At 43.0% G+C, this 12,744-nt stretch overlaps 1 protein-coding gene across 1 annotated transcript in view; it reads right to left on the bottom strand.

The window, feature by feature from the left end:
• Window positions 1–6,149: 6,149 nt before the first annotated feature.
• The window catches only part of Megf11 (multiple EGF-like-domains 11), a 190,604-nt gene continuing 184,009 nt past the window's right edge, over window positions 6,150–12,744 (bottom strand). Inside the window, exons 21-22 of the mRNA XM_013010020.1 lie at window positions 7,035–7,241; window positions 6,150–6,413 (exon numbers count right to left, since the gene is read on the bottom strand). Coding sequence (XP_012865474.1) covers window positions 6,253–6,413; window positions 7,035–7,241 — 368 coding nt within the window. The 3' untranslated portion in view covers window positions 6,150–6,252. The remainder of the gene's footprint in view (window positions 6,414–7,034; window positions 7,242–12,744) is intronic.

Below are 12,744 nucleotides of genomic sequence, written 5' to 3'. Positions count from 1 at the left end.
AGCCCCAGGACTGGCAAACAAAAAACAAAAAAACACTCTGTCTGTCTGTCTGTCCTATCGCTGGTCCTGTGGCTTGAACTCAGGGCCTGGGTACTGTCCCTGAGCTTTTGTGCTGGAGGCTAGTGTTCTGCCACTTGAGCCACATCTCCTTTTCCAGCTTTTTGGTGGTTAATTGGAAAATTGTCTCAGGGACTTTGCTGCCCAGGCTGTCTTGAACTATGATCTTCAGATCTTAGCCTCTTCAGTGGCTAGGATTATAGGCATAAGTCATCAGCTTTTCAGTTACTTTAGCTCTGAGTCCTTCTAGCCTGTTGTCTTCTCCTGAATAGTCAGTTAGCCTTACAGTTTTACTTAAATTTGTGTCATTGTTCTCTAAGTGTGCTCTGTGGTATTCCTTTAATAGTGGTTGCCACTATGTAAGGGAAATTGCATTGAGTACATCAGAATTTTAAAGCGAGGGACCAGCTGGTGACTTTTTCCATAGGTCTTTTAAGTTCCAAAGTGTTTTGTTATGCACATAAAAGTTAGACTTCTTCAGAGTTTGGATAGCATCAGAGCTAGTCATATTTTCTTTTACCACTGGGAAAAAAGACCATCTTAGTTTTTGTCTTTACTATCATATTTAGATTGTTAGGTTTTTGATTTACGGAGTTTCAAATGTTATTATTTTAACATGGGAGAAAATGAAAAATGATTATCTGGTATCTTTACACAACATAAATTTGACAAAGTTCAAGCTGGAATGTAAATTTTGTTTAGGATTGTGTAAGTCCTCCATTTGCTATGTAAAAGAAACAGAAGAGAGTCTGAAAGGCGCACTTTCTAACACATGAATTATTAATGGGTTAGCAGAGCACCAGACGGTGCTCTGATACTGGTGCTGTAAGAGAGACCACATTTTCCTCCTGGTTGGGGCAGTTCTGGTTCCATGTCTCCTTTTAGGATGGACAGGTCCCACCTTTCCCACGTGCCTGTCCAGTATGCCAGATAAACCTAGGTTGTCATTCTAATATTTAAACTGGTTGTGTTCTCCCAAACTGTGGGCTGATGGCGACAATAAAGTGGTAGATAGGGCATGCTAATGTTGCTCTACCTATGTATAGAGACTGTTAGGCTCAGATATAGTTTTAATAGCGGGTGTCCATTTTCCTGAAAATTGAGCTGAAGAAAAAGAATATTTGAAAGAATGTTGCATCCTAGGCATGCATTGACAATATGCTAAACTCTGTGTGAGTGAAAATATTGAAAAGTAGCTAGTACATACTGATTGTAGTCACAGCTTTTGTCATCTCTGAGCTCTTGTTCTTCCAACTAGTGACAAGACAGGGTTAGATCATGGCTGGGGGACATCCCAACCTAAATTCTGTAATTACCTGAATGAGCCCTCTTCAGGTGTCTAAGGCCAAATTGTAATTTCTAACTCAGTTTTTTAATTTACAGATAAGTATGCACTTTGTAAAATGCTTTTGGTTTTGTTACAATAAGTGGATTAAAATGTTCTTTATTTCCATGTTGTTTCCATTAAATAAGATGAAAGTTTTCAAAGTATTTGCAAAATGCCAATTTAAAAAATATGTACCCAAGTATGGGATATGCTGGGGGAGCACTGGACGAGGAGGAGTGCTGTCAGCAGCAGACTGTTAAAGTTGTTAAAATTTTGCTGGCTTTTAATGTGTACTTTAAAATATATTGGGACGGAACTTAAAAAAATTGTATTTCATTTTTTAAATGATCTCTTTAATAGGAATCTACAAGAAGGTAGATCAGTCCACAGAACCAGCTATCCAATAGAACTAGTGATTAAACCCAAGTTTATGTGTGCTCACACATTATATAAAGTACAGTTTGGGAGTGTTCATGCAATGTAATTAATTGTACCAGCAGTATTTGAATTCAGTTTAAATTGAAGGCTTGACACAGATGTGAATATAAAATGTTATATATTCTGGCTGTTAAGTACTCTTTTTCTAGTACCCTACTATGGTAGTAAAAATTCATAGCCAGTAGGATTCCTTTCCTGTTTTAAGTCACGGGAACTTAGCCTTTCTTTCAAACCATAAGGTCTCAGACCCTGTTACCTTCCCCATCCCACAGAGTAAGAGTACTGTGTTTAGCACCCATTCCCCAATAACCTCTGGTCTCAGCGTTTGTCACATGTCTCTAGGGAAGTGGTGTGGTCCCTTGTCATATCTTTGAGAGTCTGTTAGCCTTTATGCTGCCCTCTCTGCCAAAGCTTTTTGTCACATGGGTCCAAGGATATTATGATAAGTGTCTGAAATTGTCTGAAATGAAGCAATACTGTTTCTGTGGGCTTTGATGTGAAATCAACTCTGGAGGAGAGATAGGTAGGGTCTTTAGATAACTACATGTTGTTTACATTGTAATGACACCTAAAATAATAGTAGTTTTTAAGATCTTAGATCCTCCCCGCTGGCTCTTACAAACTCTGGGATAGACAATTTTTGCTCGGTAAACAGTGGCTTGGAAGGCAGAAGTTAGAATGAGAAAGAACTCTGACAATGGAAGCTGAAGATGAGAGTTTTCACCTTCTGTAGGTTTGTCTTGGACCACTACTCGGTCTTTATAGCTCTGCAAGTCAGGGAAGAAAATAGTCAGTACCCACTAATTACCAGGGCCCTCCATTTAAGATCCACAAGGAGAGGAAATATGCTTTGCTTATATTTACATCACTGATTCCTCCACAGTCCTGTCAGAACCATTACTCATATGAAAGTGTGAGTAACTGCATAGTGAAGCCCCATACAGCCATCAGTCCATCCCATCTGTTGCAACAATATAAAGGGCTTCCTCCACCTTCCCTTTCCTATTCTTGGATCTTCTTTTTTTGTGTGCCAGTCCTGGGGCTTGAACTTGGCCTGGATCTAATCCCTTTTGTGCTCAAGGCTAGTGCTCTACTACTTAAACCACAGTTTCATTTCCCACCTTTTTGGTGGTTAATTGGAGATCAGCGTCACCGGGACTTTCCTGCTCACACTGGCTTTAAACCTTAATCTCAGTTTCCTGAGTAGCAAAGATTATAGGTGTGAGCCACCAGTGCCCTGTACATTCTTGAATCTCCTTGAGTGCAGAAACTGCAGTGTTTGGCCTTTGTTTATCAACCTTTTCGCCTTATTTTCAAACCTCTATTGGGATAATTTTCACTTGATCACACAAAAATGCAGGTTAAACCTGAAGTGTAGATTACAGACACATTTTTAGTTTGCAGCACAACAATAGATATTCTTCTTAAATTTGAGAAATTCATTTTATTTTTGTACAGGTACCATCCCTCTGCAAGTGAACAAATATATTACAAATCTGTGGTTTTAAAAAAGTATTGCCGTGTCTTCTTACACTATTGTACAATCATTGTGTTTTCCTTATTTATTTGAATTGTATGCATATTGATTGACTTGGTTGAAAATTTAATTTCTGAAAAATAATTGAGTAAATCTTTCCATATCACCAATAAAAAGCACAGTGCACAAGCTTAGGCTGACCACCACCCTCTTTGTGACTGCTAAACAGAAGTTTCCAACAGTTGTTCTGTAAAATAGAAATGTCTTTTACCACTAACTCCTAGGCAAAGTGAAGGCAGCCACAGATTAACCACACCTTCTGCCTTTCCCTTCTCCTGTTGCCTAATTGAATTGTATTACATGACTTTGAAACTCTTGGAACACTAGAGCTGAAGGGGTGTGAGAGCTCCGTATCACTCTCTGCTTCTCCCCTTTCTCATGCATGGGGGGGATAAAGAGCTGTGAAATCTAAGACACACAGTACTCTAGCTATTCTACCTCTTGATTCTGGATACTTTTTGCTTGAAGGCAGTTGCCAAGAGGTGAAACTTGAGCGATGCTGAGTGTTTATAGTTTGCCAGTAGCAGTTATGTTCATGCAGGATAAGGGAAGAAGATAAGACCTGGGATTGAAGGTGGCTTTTCTCCTTGCTGATCCCTGTTTCACTGCGGCCTTGAAATACTGAGGTAAGTCTCTTACCTAGATTCCTTCCACATATGTATGAGAAATATTTACTTGGGTCTATAAAGCAGTTTTCTAGTATTTATATTTTAATAAGGCTTATTTTGGGGAAAGTAAATTCTCTATTGCTGATCACTCGCTTCCATGCACACATGCAGCATTCATGTAAGCATTATATAGTTTCCTCTAAAGCTAACATTGCCTTATGCCTTGAGTGAAGTGTAGGGGTAGGGTGAGGATTGGCTAAATTTATTTTCTTGCTTTTGCTGATTATTACCCAAACTAATGGAGTTCTATGGTTGACCCAATTTGTAACAAGGCTTTCAGAACTCCTCTACTTCCTATAGCAGTATTCCAGTTTTATAGTCATTTAGTTCATCTTCTATAGACTCAAAAAGTGTCAGTAGGTGTTTTTTTTGTTTTTTTTCACTGCCTGGATTCCTAATGAGAGAAAGGAATGGCCCAGAGGGGCCATTAGCTTCTCTGGTTTGCCCTTTATTTTTGGTTGGTTGTGAGGCTTGAACTCAGGGTCTGGGCACTGTCCCTGAGCATTTTTTTTTTGCTCAAGGCTAGCGCTCTACCACTCTGAACCACAGCACCACTTCTGGTTTTCTGGAGGTTAATTGGAGACTTTTCTGCCCAGGCTGTATTTGAACCGAGATCCTAAGATCTCAGCTTTCTGAGTAGCTAGGATTATAGGTGTGAGCCACCTAAGCCTGGCTGCCCTTTATTTATTTATTTTTTAAATTCTTTCTTTCTTTCTTTCTTTTTTTGTCAGTCGTGGGGCTTGAACTCTGGGCTTGGGCGCTATCCCTGCGCTCTTCAGCTCAAGGTGAGCGCTCTACTGCTTGAGCCACAGCACCACTTCTGGTTTTCTAGTGGTTAATTGGAGATAAGAGTCTCACGGACTTTTCTGCCAGGGCTGGCTTTGAACCTTGATCCTCCGCTCTCAGCCTCCTGAGTAGCTAGGATTACAGGTGTGAGCCACCGGCGCCCGGCTTTTTAAAAAATTTCTGCTAAGGGATCCTCTCAGACTCAGGAGTTGGCTCTGTTTGGAATCATCCAGGCCTCAGTTTATGTAACAGGAGGCATAGATGTATGTTGAACACTGGGATCTGGAGCCTAAGAGCCACGGAGTACATATATATCTGGCTAGCTCAGAAGATGGTGGTTTTAATGTAGAAGCATTTCATACTTTCATGTGCTGTTTAAAGTTTTTACATTGCATCCCAGCAACTGGTTATAATGCTTTCTTTGATCATTGATTTCCATCAAAAAGCATAACGTACATTAAGCAACATAAACTAGCTTGCTGTGTCTATCTTTGTATATATCAGGCTCACAGCTGATGAAGATTGCCTGAAAGCAGGTGCCTTTCTGAGTCAAGGAGGCCTATTAAATAAACTAGGGAGGCAAAATCTCTTGTTTCTAGGCAGAGGTAATCCTTCCATCTCAGGTGTTGAATGAACTAAGTCCATGTGACAAGGTCAAGATAGACTTGTAATATTCTGAAACTGTAAATGAAAAATTGGGTAATGCTGGCCTAGAAATCATTGTAGACTGGAGGAAACTGGTGTACTTGAAGTTCCTACTCTTTTACCCCCTGGCCTTTCATTTTTCTTACTGTCACTGATGGGGCATATTTATTAAAACCCTGTTTTAAAACAGAAGAGATCAACATTACACTATGCCTTAAATTCTGATCTTGGCCAATGTAATTTGATGTATGAGACCCAAATATACAGGTAGTTTAGGATCAACACTACATAGCTACATACTCGTTGGCTTTAGCCAACTACAGTGAAACAGGTGTTAACAGTCACAAACCAAAAGCACATACACATTTTGGGTGCTTTTCAAATGATCCTGTTTCCTCCCCCATACCTTTTTTTCTTCTAGAAAGATGTCCAAAACCTCTAATACATGCTTATAAGCATCATGTTTCCAAATATTATATATATATATATGTATTAGCTATATTTAGCTGATGTTGATAAGCAGTGGTACCTTATATGCTTAAAAAAAAAGTCATACAATCCAGGGCATTTGGGGGTGGGCAGGAGATGGGTGAGAGGATTTGCCCTTCTGAATGTATGTCCTTGAACCATCAGCCCAGTCCCACTTGGAAGCTCTTCTTTTGTTCCAGGTGCACATAATAACTAACCTGCAGCTGGAGTCAATCTGCACCGTTATTTCAAGTCAAGGGATTGTCTTCTTTCGTGAGTCAGAGAAAGTTCAGCAGAGCACACTGCAAGAGAGAAGCTCATCCCTCTTACGACTGCATGTCCCGGGAGGACCCATTGGCAGGGCTCTGTCTTACTGGGAGGAGGTCATAATGACCAGGAATATGGCTGTTCTTAGGTAGGTCGTATGGATTCTGGATATAGCTGGAGTTATGACCGAGGCCTTCTTGGACCACACTGATTGTGGGCTCTAAGGAATATAGTGAAAAATGAGTTCAGAGAACAGATTAGCTTTGGTTGCCTTGTTGAGAGGGAAGAGAGTTTTGTTTTCAACTGGTGGGGAGAAGAGCTAAGGGTTTATGAATCTATGACAAACTGGAGAATTGGGACTGAAGCTTGCTCAAGAGATGGAAAACCAGGGGAAGGGACTGTGCTATCAGAATCCCAGCCCCAGGTCAACACCAAGAGAATTAGGATGCCTTAGAGGCAGGCTCTTCTCAATGTGCCCAGAAACATAGTTTAAATTGGGAGAAGGTAGAAAAAGGTGACTGAGAAACTTGCAAATACCAGTTTTGACTGTTTCCTTTTTCAAACCGGAATTTCTGTCAATTGTATGTAACTATTTCCCACACCCACTATTTCTGCTTCAGATAAGTTGCAGTAGTTTTTCCCAGCGGAGCTGGCACACAATTTTGATTTCCTGCATTAGTGGGAGGGCAGTCCTGGACGAGACAGGTTTCACCTGGGGGATCCTTAAGAAAGCAACCGAGGAAAGGTGATGTCAAGGCAGGGTAAGAGTAAAGGGCTGGCTTGCAGGTGATGCTGCACTATTGTCCTGATTTGCACTGCGTCACTTATTCGAGACACCTACCAACTTCATATATATTTTTATTAGATGTCGACAAGGATGGCCCATCTGTGTACGGAGACCCCCTGTGCATAGGTGACTTCATTTCTACATAGCTGCTTTCTGGAAGCTTGCAGGTGAGGATGGGCGGGTCCTTAATTGTGGCGTAAGGGTTTTCACTGCTATTCAAGGAGCAAGTACTAGAACTGCACGCGGAATCTTTCATGTAATCTGCAAGACAAGAGAGATTTCTTAGGACAAGCCAGGACAAAAGTCTTCACTTAAATACTAGAGACTTTGGAGTTCAGACATCTTTAGGTTCCTGGGACCTGAAGAGCCTCTGGTAATGGAGGATTTATTTGCCTGTTAAATGTCTTAAGGAATACTTGCTTAAGGAGGCAGAGCTCTTTTCCCACAGACTTAAATTCAAGATGTTCATGGTACTTTCATATAGATTGTTTTGTTGGGTTTTTTTGTTTTTGTTTTTGGCCGGTTCTGGGGCTTGAACACTGGCCTGGGCACTGTCCCTGAGCTACTTTTTTGGTCAAGGCTAGCACTCTACCACTTGAGCTGCATTCCCAGCCCCACTGTTAAGGGTTTTTTGTTTTTTGGTCAGTCATAGGAAATTTGGGTGCTGTCCCTGCACTCTTCAGCTCAAGGCAAGCACTCTGCCAGTTGAGCCATAGCGCCACGTCCAGCTTTTTCTGCTTATGTGGTGCTGAGGAATGGAACCCAGGGCCTCATGCATGCAAGGCAAGCGCTCTACCACTGAGCCACCTTCCCATACCACTGAGCCACCTTCCCAGCCCATAGGTTTTTATTTTTACAAATGATAATTTCTATTTTATGGGATAAAGACCCAGAGAAATAAAGTGATTGGCTAAAGGCACACAGCAGTAAATATCAGTGCCAAGTCCTGAACCCATGCATTGTGGCTCCTTGGCCTGTGTTTTCTGTGCTATTTTAATGAGTTTTCTGATGATTAGGAAGGAAGCTTTGGTTCAGAGGAAGCTAGCAGATGTGTGTTAGAACAGATGTCAGGAAGTTAGCAACTTTTAGGTGGCAAAATTAGTGCTATCCCTACCTGCTAACAGGAGCTCTGGACAAGTTGGAGCAAATGAAGCATATTAAAGATGTAAAAAGCCTCTCAGTCGCAAGTTAGCCCTGGGGAAGTTACTGTTACCTAGTCGGGGCGTGGGGAGCATACTGCTCCCTAGTTCTCATTACTGCTCTCGGAAACCTTTCAACAGTGGCCTTCTTGGGTTTTGGAACTTCTGCTTTCTCTCCTGTCTCCTCTCTGAGCATCGTATCCAAGGCTTCAGGGTACAAAGAGATGCAAACTGGTTTCCAAATATGAGACAAAGGTCCCCTTAGAGTCAGTGAGGGAAATGGGACTTCTTCAACCACTGTACCCTTCCTCTTTAAGGACGGTCAGTGCCTCCTGTACACCATCCCAGGTGAATCAGGGCCTACCTGGAAAAAGCAATAAACTTGCCTGACAGCTCTGACCCTCAGCCAAGAGGCTCTTGGCAGACGGTTCCTAAAACAGACACGGAATTTACAAGGGCTTGACAGTCAAGAGTGATTTAAGAGTTTTCCCATCTCTAAATGTGTAAAAGTGAGTAACTGGGGAACATTTTTGGACATCTTCCACTAAAACTATCATGGATGAACATTTGGGGTTGATAACTTATCTGTACTTTTTAATCTCAGCTTGGGAGGCTAATGAAAATGTTAAAAGGTGAAAGTAACATAGGGAGGAACCAGATGTGCCAGGGAGCCGTGGGGGTGTCACCCCGTGTGACTGAAGTGATTGAGATGTGTGCTACCATGAGGAGTCTGAGTTTCTGTCATAACTGGTTGGGAGAGGTTTTAGTTTCTATTAATGTAGGTATCTCTTGGGCTATTTATTTTAGCAAGCAGCATTTCCTCAATCTTATACAAAATGTTTTTACCTGTTTGTATTTCCAGGTGTTCACAATGCTCTATACTATGTAGACCAGTAATTATTTTCCCCTTTCCCTGCCTTATTGCTTATAAGTAGAGAATTGACTTGCTCAGGTCACAGCAAGTTCTAGAACAGGCTCTCTTCCCACAAGTACGAGAGATGTTGGCTTGGGTCAGGTCTTAGATTATGACCTCTGGAGCATGTGCTGGAGAGGAGGAGAAAGCATTGTTGTGGACAGTAGTTTCAGTGAGTTCCAAGCAAGGACTGGAAGAGGCTCGAGAAGCCAGCTGCTGGCGAAGGGTCACGTGGGGCCTGGATCACCTGCTTGCCCCAAGCCAAGTCACTGCTTCTCAGTAGGTAATTTGTTTCTTGGTGGCAGAAAGTGGTGGTAATTTTAAATCTAGAGTACTCACGGATCCCAATTTGGATTCTCTGCACTCATCAGCCAAGAAGTAATGGCTCAGGCCTTGTTGTTTGAAAGCCTTATGTTACTTTAAGGCCGTGATTGGTTAGTTACTTTTTTCTTTCAAATTTGTAGAATAGTGATAGCTTACTCTTTTATAGTATTTAGTCTTCAATGAGTCACCAGCAACTTGTGTCTGAACTGGGCAGGGCAGGAAGGAATGTTGATAAGAATGTATGTTAGGAAGGAGTGGAGTTAGGACTTCTATTGCTGTCTCCTTTGATAAACAATCTAGATGTTTTTCCCTCTGAGGATCTTGTTACCCAAAGCTCTGCTCCTTATCACTGAATGGGTCACTTGCTGGGGGAGGGCCCTCAGTTTCACCTTCTTGTCGTTATCCTGGGATTGATTAAGCTATGGTGATGGAGGCTCCTTAAAGCTCTAGCTCAAAGTCTTAAAAAAAGACCCTCAGTCAGCTGATGGTACTCTGTTTGCATTCACCAGGGCTGCTTTCAAGATTTGAAACATAGGGGCTGGGAAGGTGGCTCAGTGGTACAGTGCTTGTCTTGCATGCATGAGGCCCTGGGTTCGATTCCGCAGTACCACATAAGGAGAAAAAGCTGGAAGTGGTACTGAGGCTCAAGTGGTAGAGTGCTAGTCTTGAGCTGAATTGCTGAGGGACAGTGCCCAGGCCCAGAGTTCAGGCCCCACGACATACACACACAGATTTGAAGCATAAATTGTATTTATCTAGAGAAGGAGATACACCTGAATGATTTAAAAAAAAAAAAAAAAGCTAGGTGGGGGATGGAGGTTAGGTTCAAGAGCTAGTGGAGAGACTGAATGGCTTAGAAAAAAGTTCCAGAGGACTGGGAAGGGCCTGGCCAGTGGGAAAGCTCCACCTTCTGGAAGCTACTCTCTGCTGAGTCAGCCACCTGCCAGTCTGCGGGGGAGGGTAGGGGAATAACCAGCTGGCTTAGATACTTCCTCATCCTTACCACCCATACCCACCCCAGTCTCTGCCCTGCAGGGCATTTTGCCAAGAAAGGGAAGCTTCCACTCTAGCCACCCTAGTTGGAGGGAGTCTCTTCTTGTTGGCCTGTAATTAGCATGAGATCTGAAGGCTTTGTCCAATGAAGTCCCTGGCATTTTGCTCACATTAATTCCTACTTCCTGGCAAACACCAGGTAGTTCTATGCTATCTAAGACGCAAGGGGCTCCTAAGATGAACCCAAACATCTTAATAAAGAAGCACAAATCCTGAGAGGAAATGACTTCCCCAACCTACCGCGTGAGTGGAAATCTGGAATTGTGTACTGATATCCAGTTAAGGTCCCACTTACTTAAATGTAGAGGGAAACCCAGACACATCTTTCTCTTGCATCTAGGATACTAGAGGCCACACTGCCTTTTCCTTTCCAGATCCATAAATCAGCATCCTTCTTTAGACGGAGAGTCAGACCATGAGGAGAGGGAAGAGGTAGTCTGGGGTCAGAAGGAGAATACTGGCTATGAGTTACGGGATCCTAGCTCAGAACCCAAGGTTACTTCAAGGAGAGACATAGGAGGAAAGTGGCAGCCACCTATGAAAAGAGGTTGGAGGACTGGGAATGTGGCTTAGTGGTAAAGTGCTTGCCTAGCATGCATGAAGCACTGGGTTCGATTCCTCAGTACCACATACTCAGAAAGAGCCGGAAGTGGCACTATGGCTCAAATGGTAGAGTACTAGCCTTGAGCAAAAAGTTGTTCAGGGGGGCTGGGAAGGTGGCTCAGTGGTAGAGGACTTGCCTTGCATGTATGAGGCCCTGGGTTCGATTCCTCAGCACCACATAAGCAAAAAGAAAAAACCGGAAGTGGCTCAAGTGGTAGAGCGCTAGCCTTGAGCTGAAGAGCTGAGGGACAGCGCCCAGGCCCAGAGTGCAGGTCCCATGACCAGACCCCCCCCAAAAAATAAATAAAAAATAATAATAAAGAAGTTCAGGGACAGAACCCAGGCCCTGAGTTCAAGCCCTGGGACTGGCCAAACAAACAAACAAAAAAGGTGCTGGAGAACAATGGAGGGTTTCCTCTCGAGTACTTAGAAATGCCTGCTAGACAAGCTGAACATGAAGCGGTTTACTGTGTTAAAGTGGAGAATGGGAGACAGAGGGTGTTTAGTGTGTAAATAAATAGCCTCACTCAGCCTCCGCAGGACAGTGAGTAGAGTAGTAAGTACCAGGAAAAAGAGTGGACACTAACATTTAGATGGTCAGAACTGGAAAGGGCCTTAGAGATGGTGTTAATAATGCCTTCCTTTGAGGTGGGGGTAGGGGGTGGGGGCCAAGTAATGAGGTTTGAGCTTGGAGCCTGCTAGGCAGAGATTCTACTGCTGAGCCAAACCTCCAGCCCTTTTTCCACTGGTGGTTTTTGAGATTGGGAAGGGAGGACATCTCATTTCCAGATATGTGCCTGGACCTCAATGTTCCTATATTGTTTCTTTCTTTCTGTAGCTGACATGATTGTTGTGCATCATTATGCTCAACTTCTTTTTGTTGAGACTGTTACAAACTTTCCTGACTTGGCTGGCCTAGAGCTACTATATCCGCCCCTGCCACCCCCACCCCAGTCTTAGCTAGGATGACAAATGTGTGTTACCACGCCCAGCTATTGGTTGAGAACTTTCCCCCAGGCTGGCCTTCAATCAAGAGCCTCCTGAGTTTAGCCTTCCCACAAGTAGCTAGGATTACAGGTACGAGTCCTCGGTGCCCAGACAACCCTTTCCTTTTTAAAGAGAAAGAAGCCAAAACCCCAAACAGTGCTGTGTCAACGCCACACAGCAGAACTGAAGCACAGATCTCTTTCACCTATGGACTCTCAACTTTTAGCAGTTCTAAGAGTTGATTTGTCTTTGAAACTTCAGGAAATAGTTTAATGCATGGTACAAAGCAATTACACAACAGCATCTATACTGTGTACTTCTAAGTACATTTTTTGTTGTTGGTGGTTGTGGGGCTTGTACTCTGGGCCTGGCCTCTGTCCCTGAGCTCTTCAGCTCAAAGTGAGTGCTTCTACCACTTGAGCCACAGTGCCACTTTCAGTTTTCTAATGGTTTATTGGAGATAAGTCTCACAGACTTTCCTTGCCCGGGCCGGCTTTGAACCACGATCCTCAGATCTCAGCCTCCTGAGTAGCTAGGATTACAGGTGTGAGCCACTGGTGCCGGCTGACATTTTTCTTTTTAAAGTCATTTGTTCTGATGTGTTAGCCCTTAATTCTCGGGTACACAGTTCTCTTTTCTCATTTAAGGGATGATTATAGCCAGAATAGTGAAACGAAATCTGGCTGCCTTACCTGCTCACACAGATGCTCAGATGTCCAGGCCTATAAAACAGGAGTGAGATGGT

The sequence above is a fragment of the Dipodomys ordii genome, unplaced genomic scaffold (genome assembly GCF_000151885.1).
Source record: "Dipodomys ordii isolate 6190 unplaced genomic scaffold, Dord_2.0 Scaffold11, whole genome shotgun sequence".
Taxonomy (NCBI): Eukaryota; Metazoa; Chordata; class Mammalia; order Rodentia; family Heteromyidae; genus Dipodomys; species Dipodomys ordii.
Note: the sequence above shows the minus strand (reverse complement) of the source record. Positions and strands in the feature narration are given on the sequence as shown.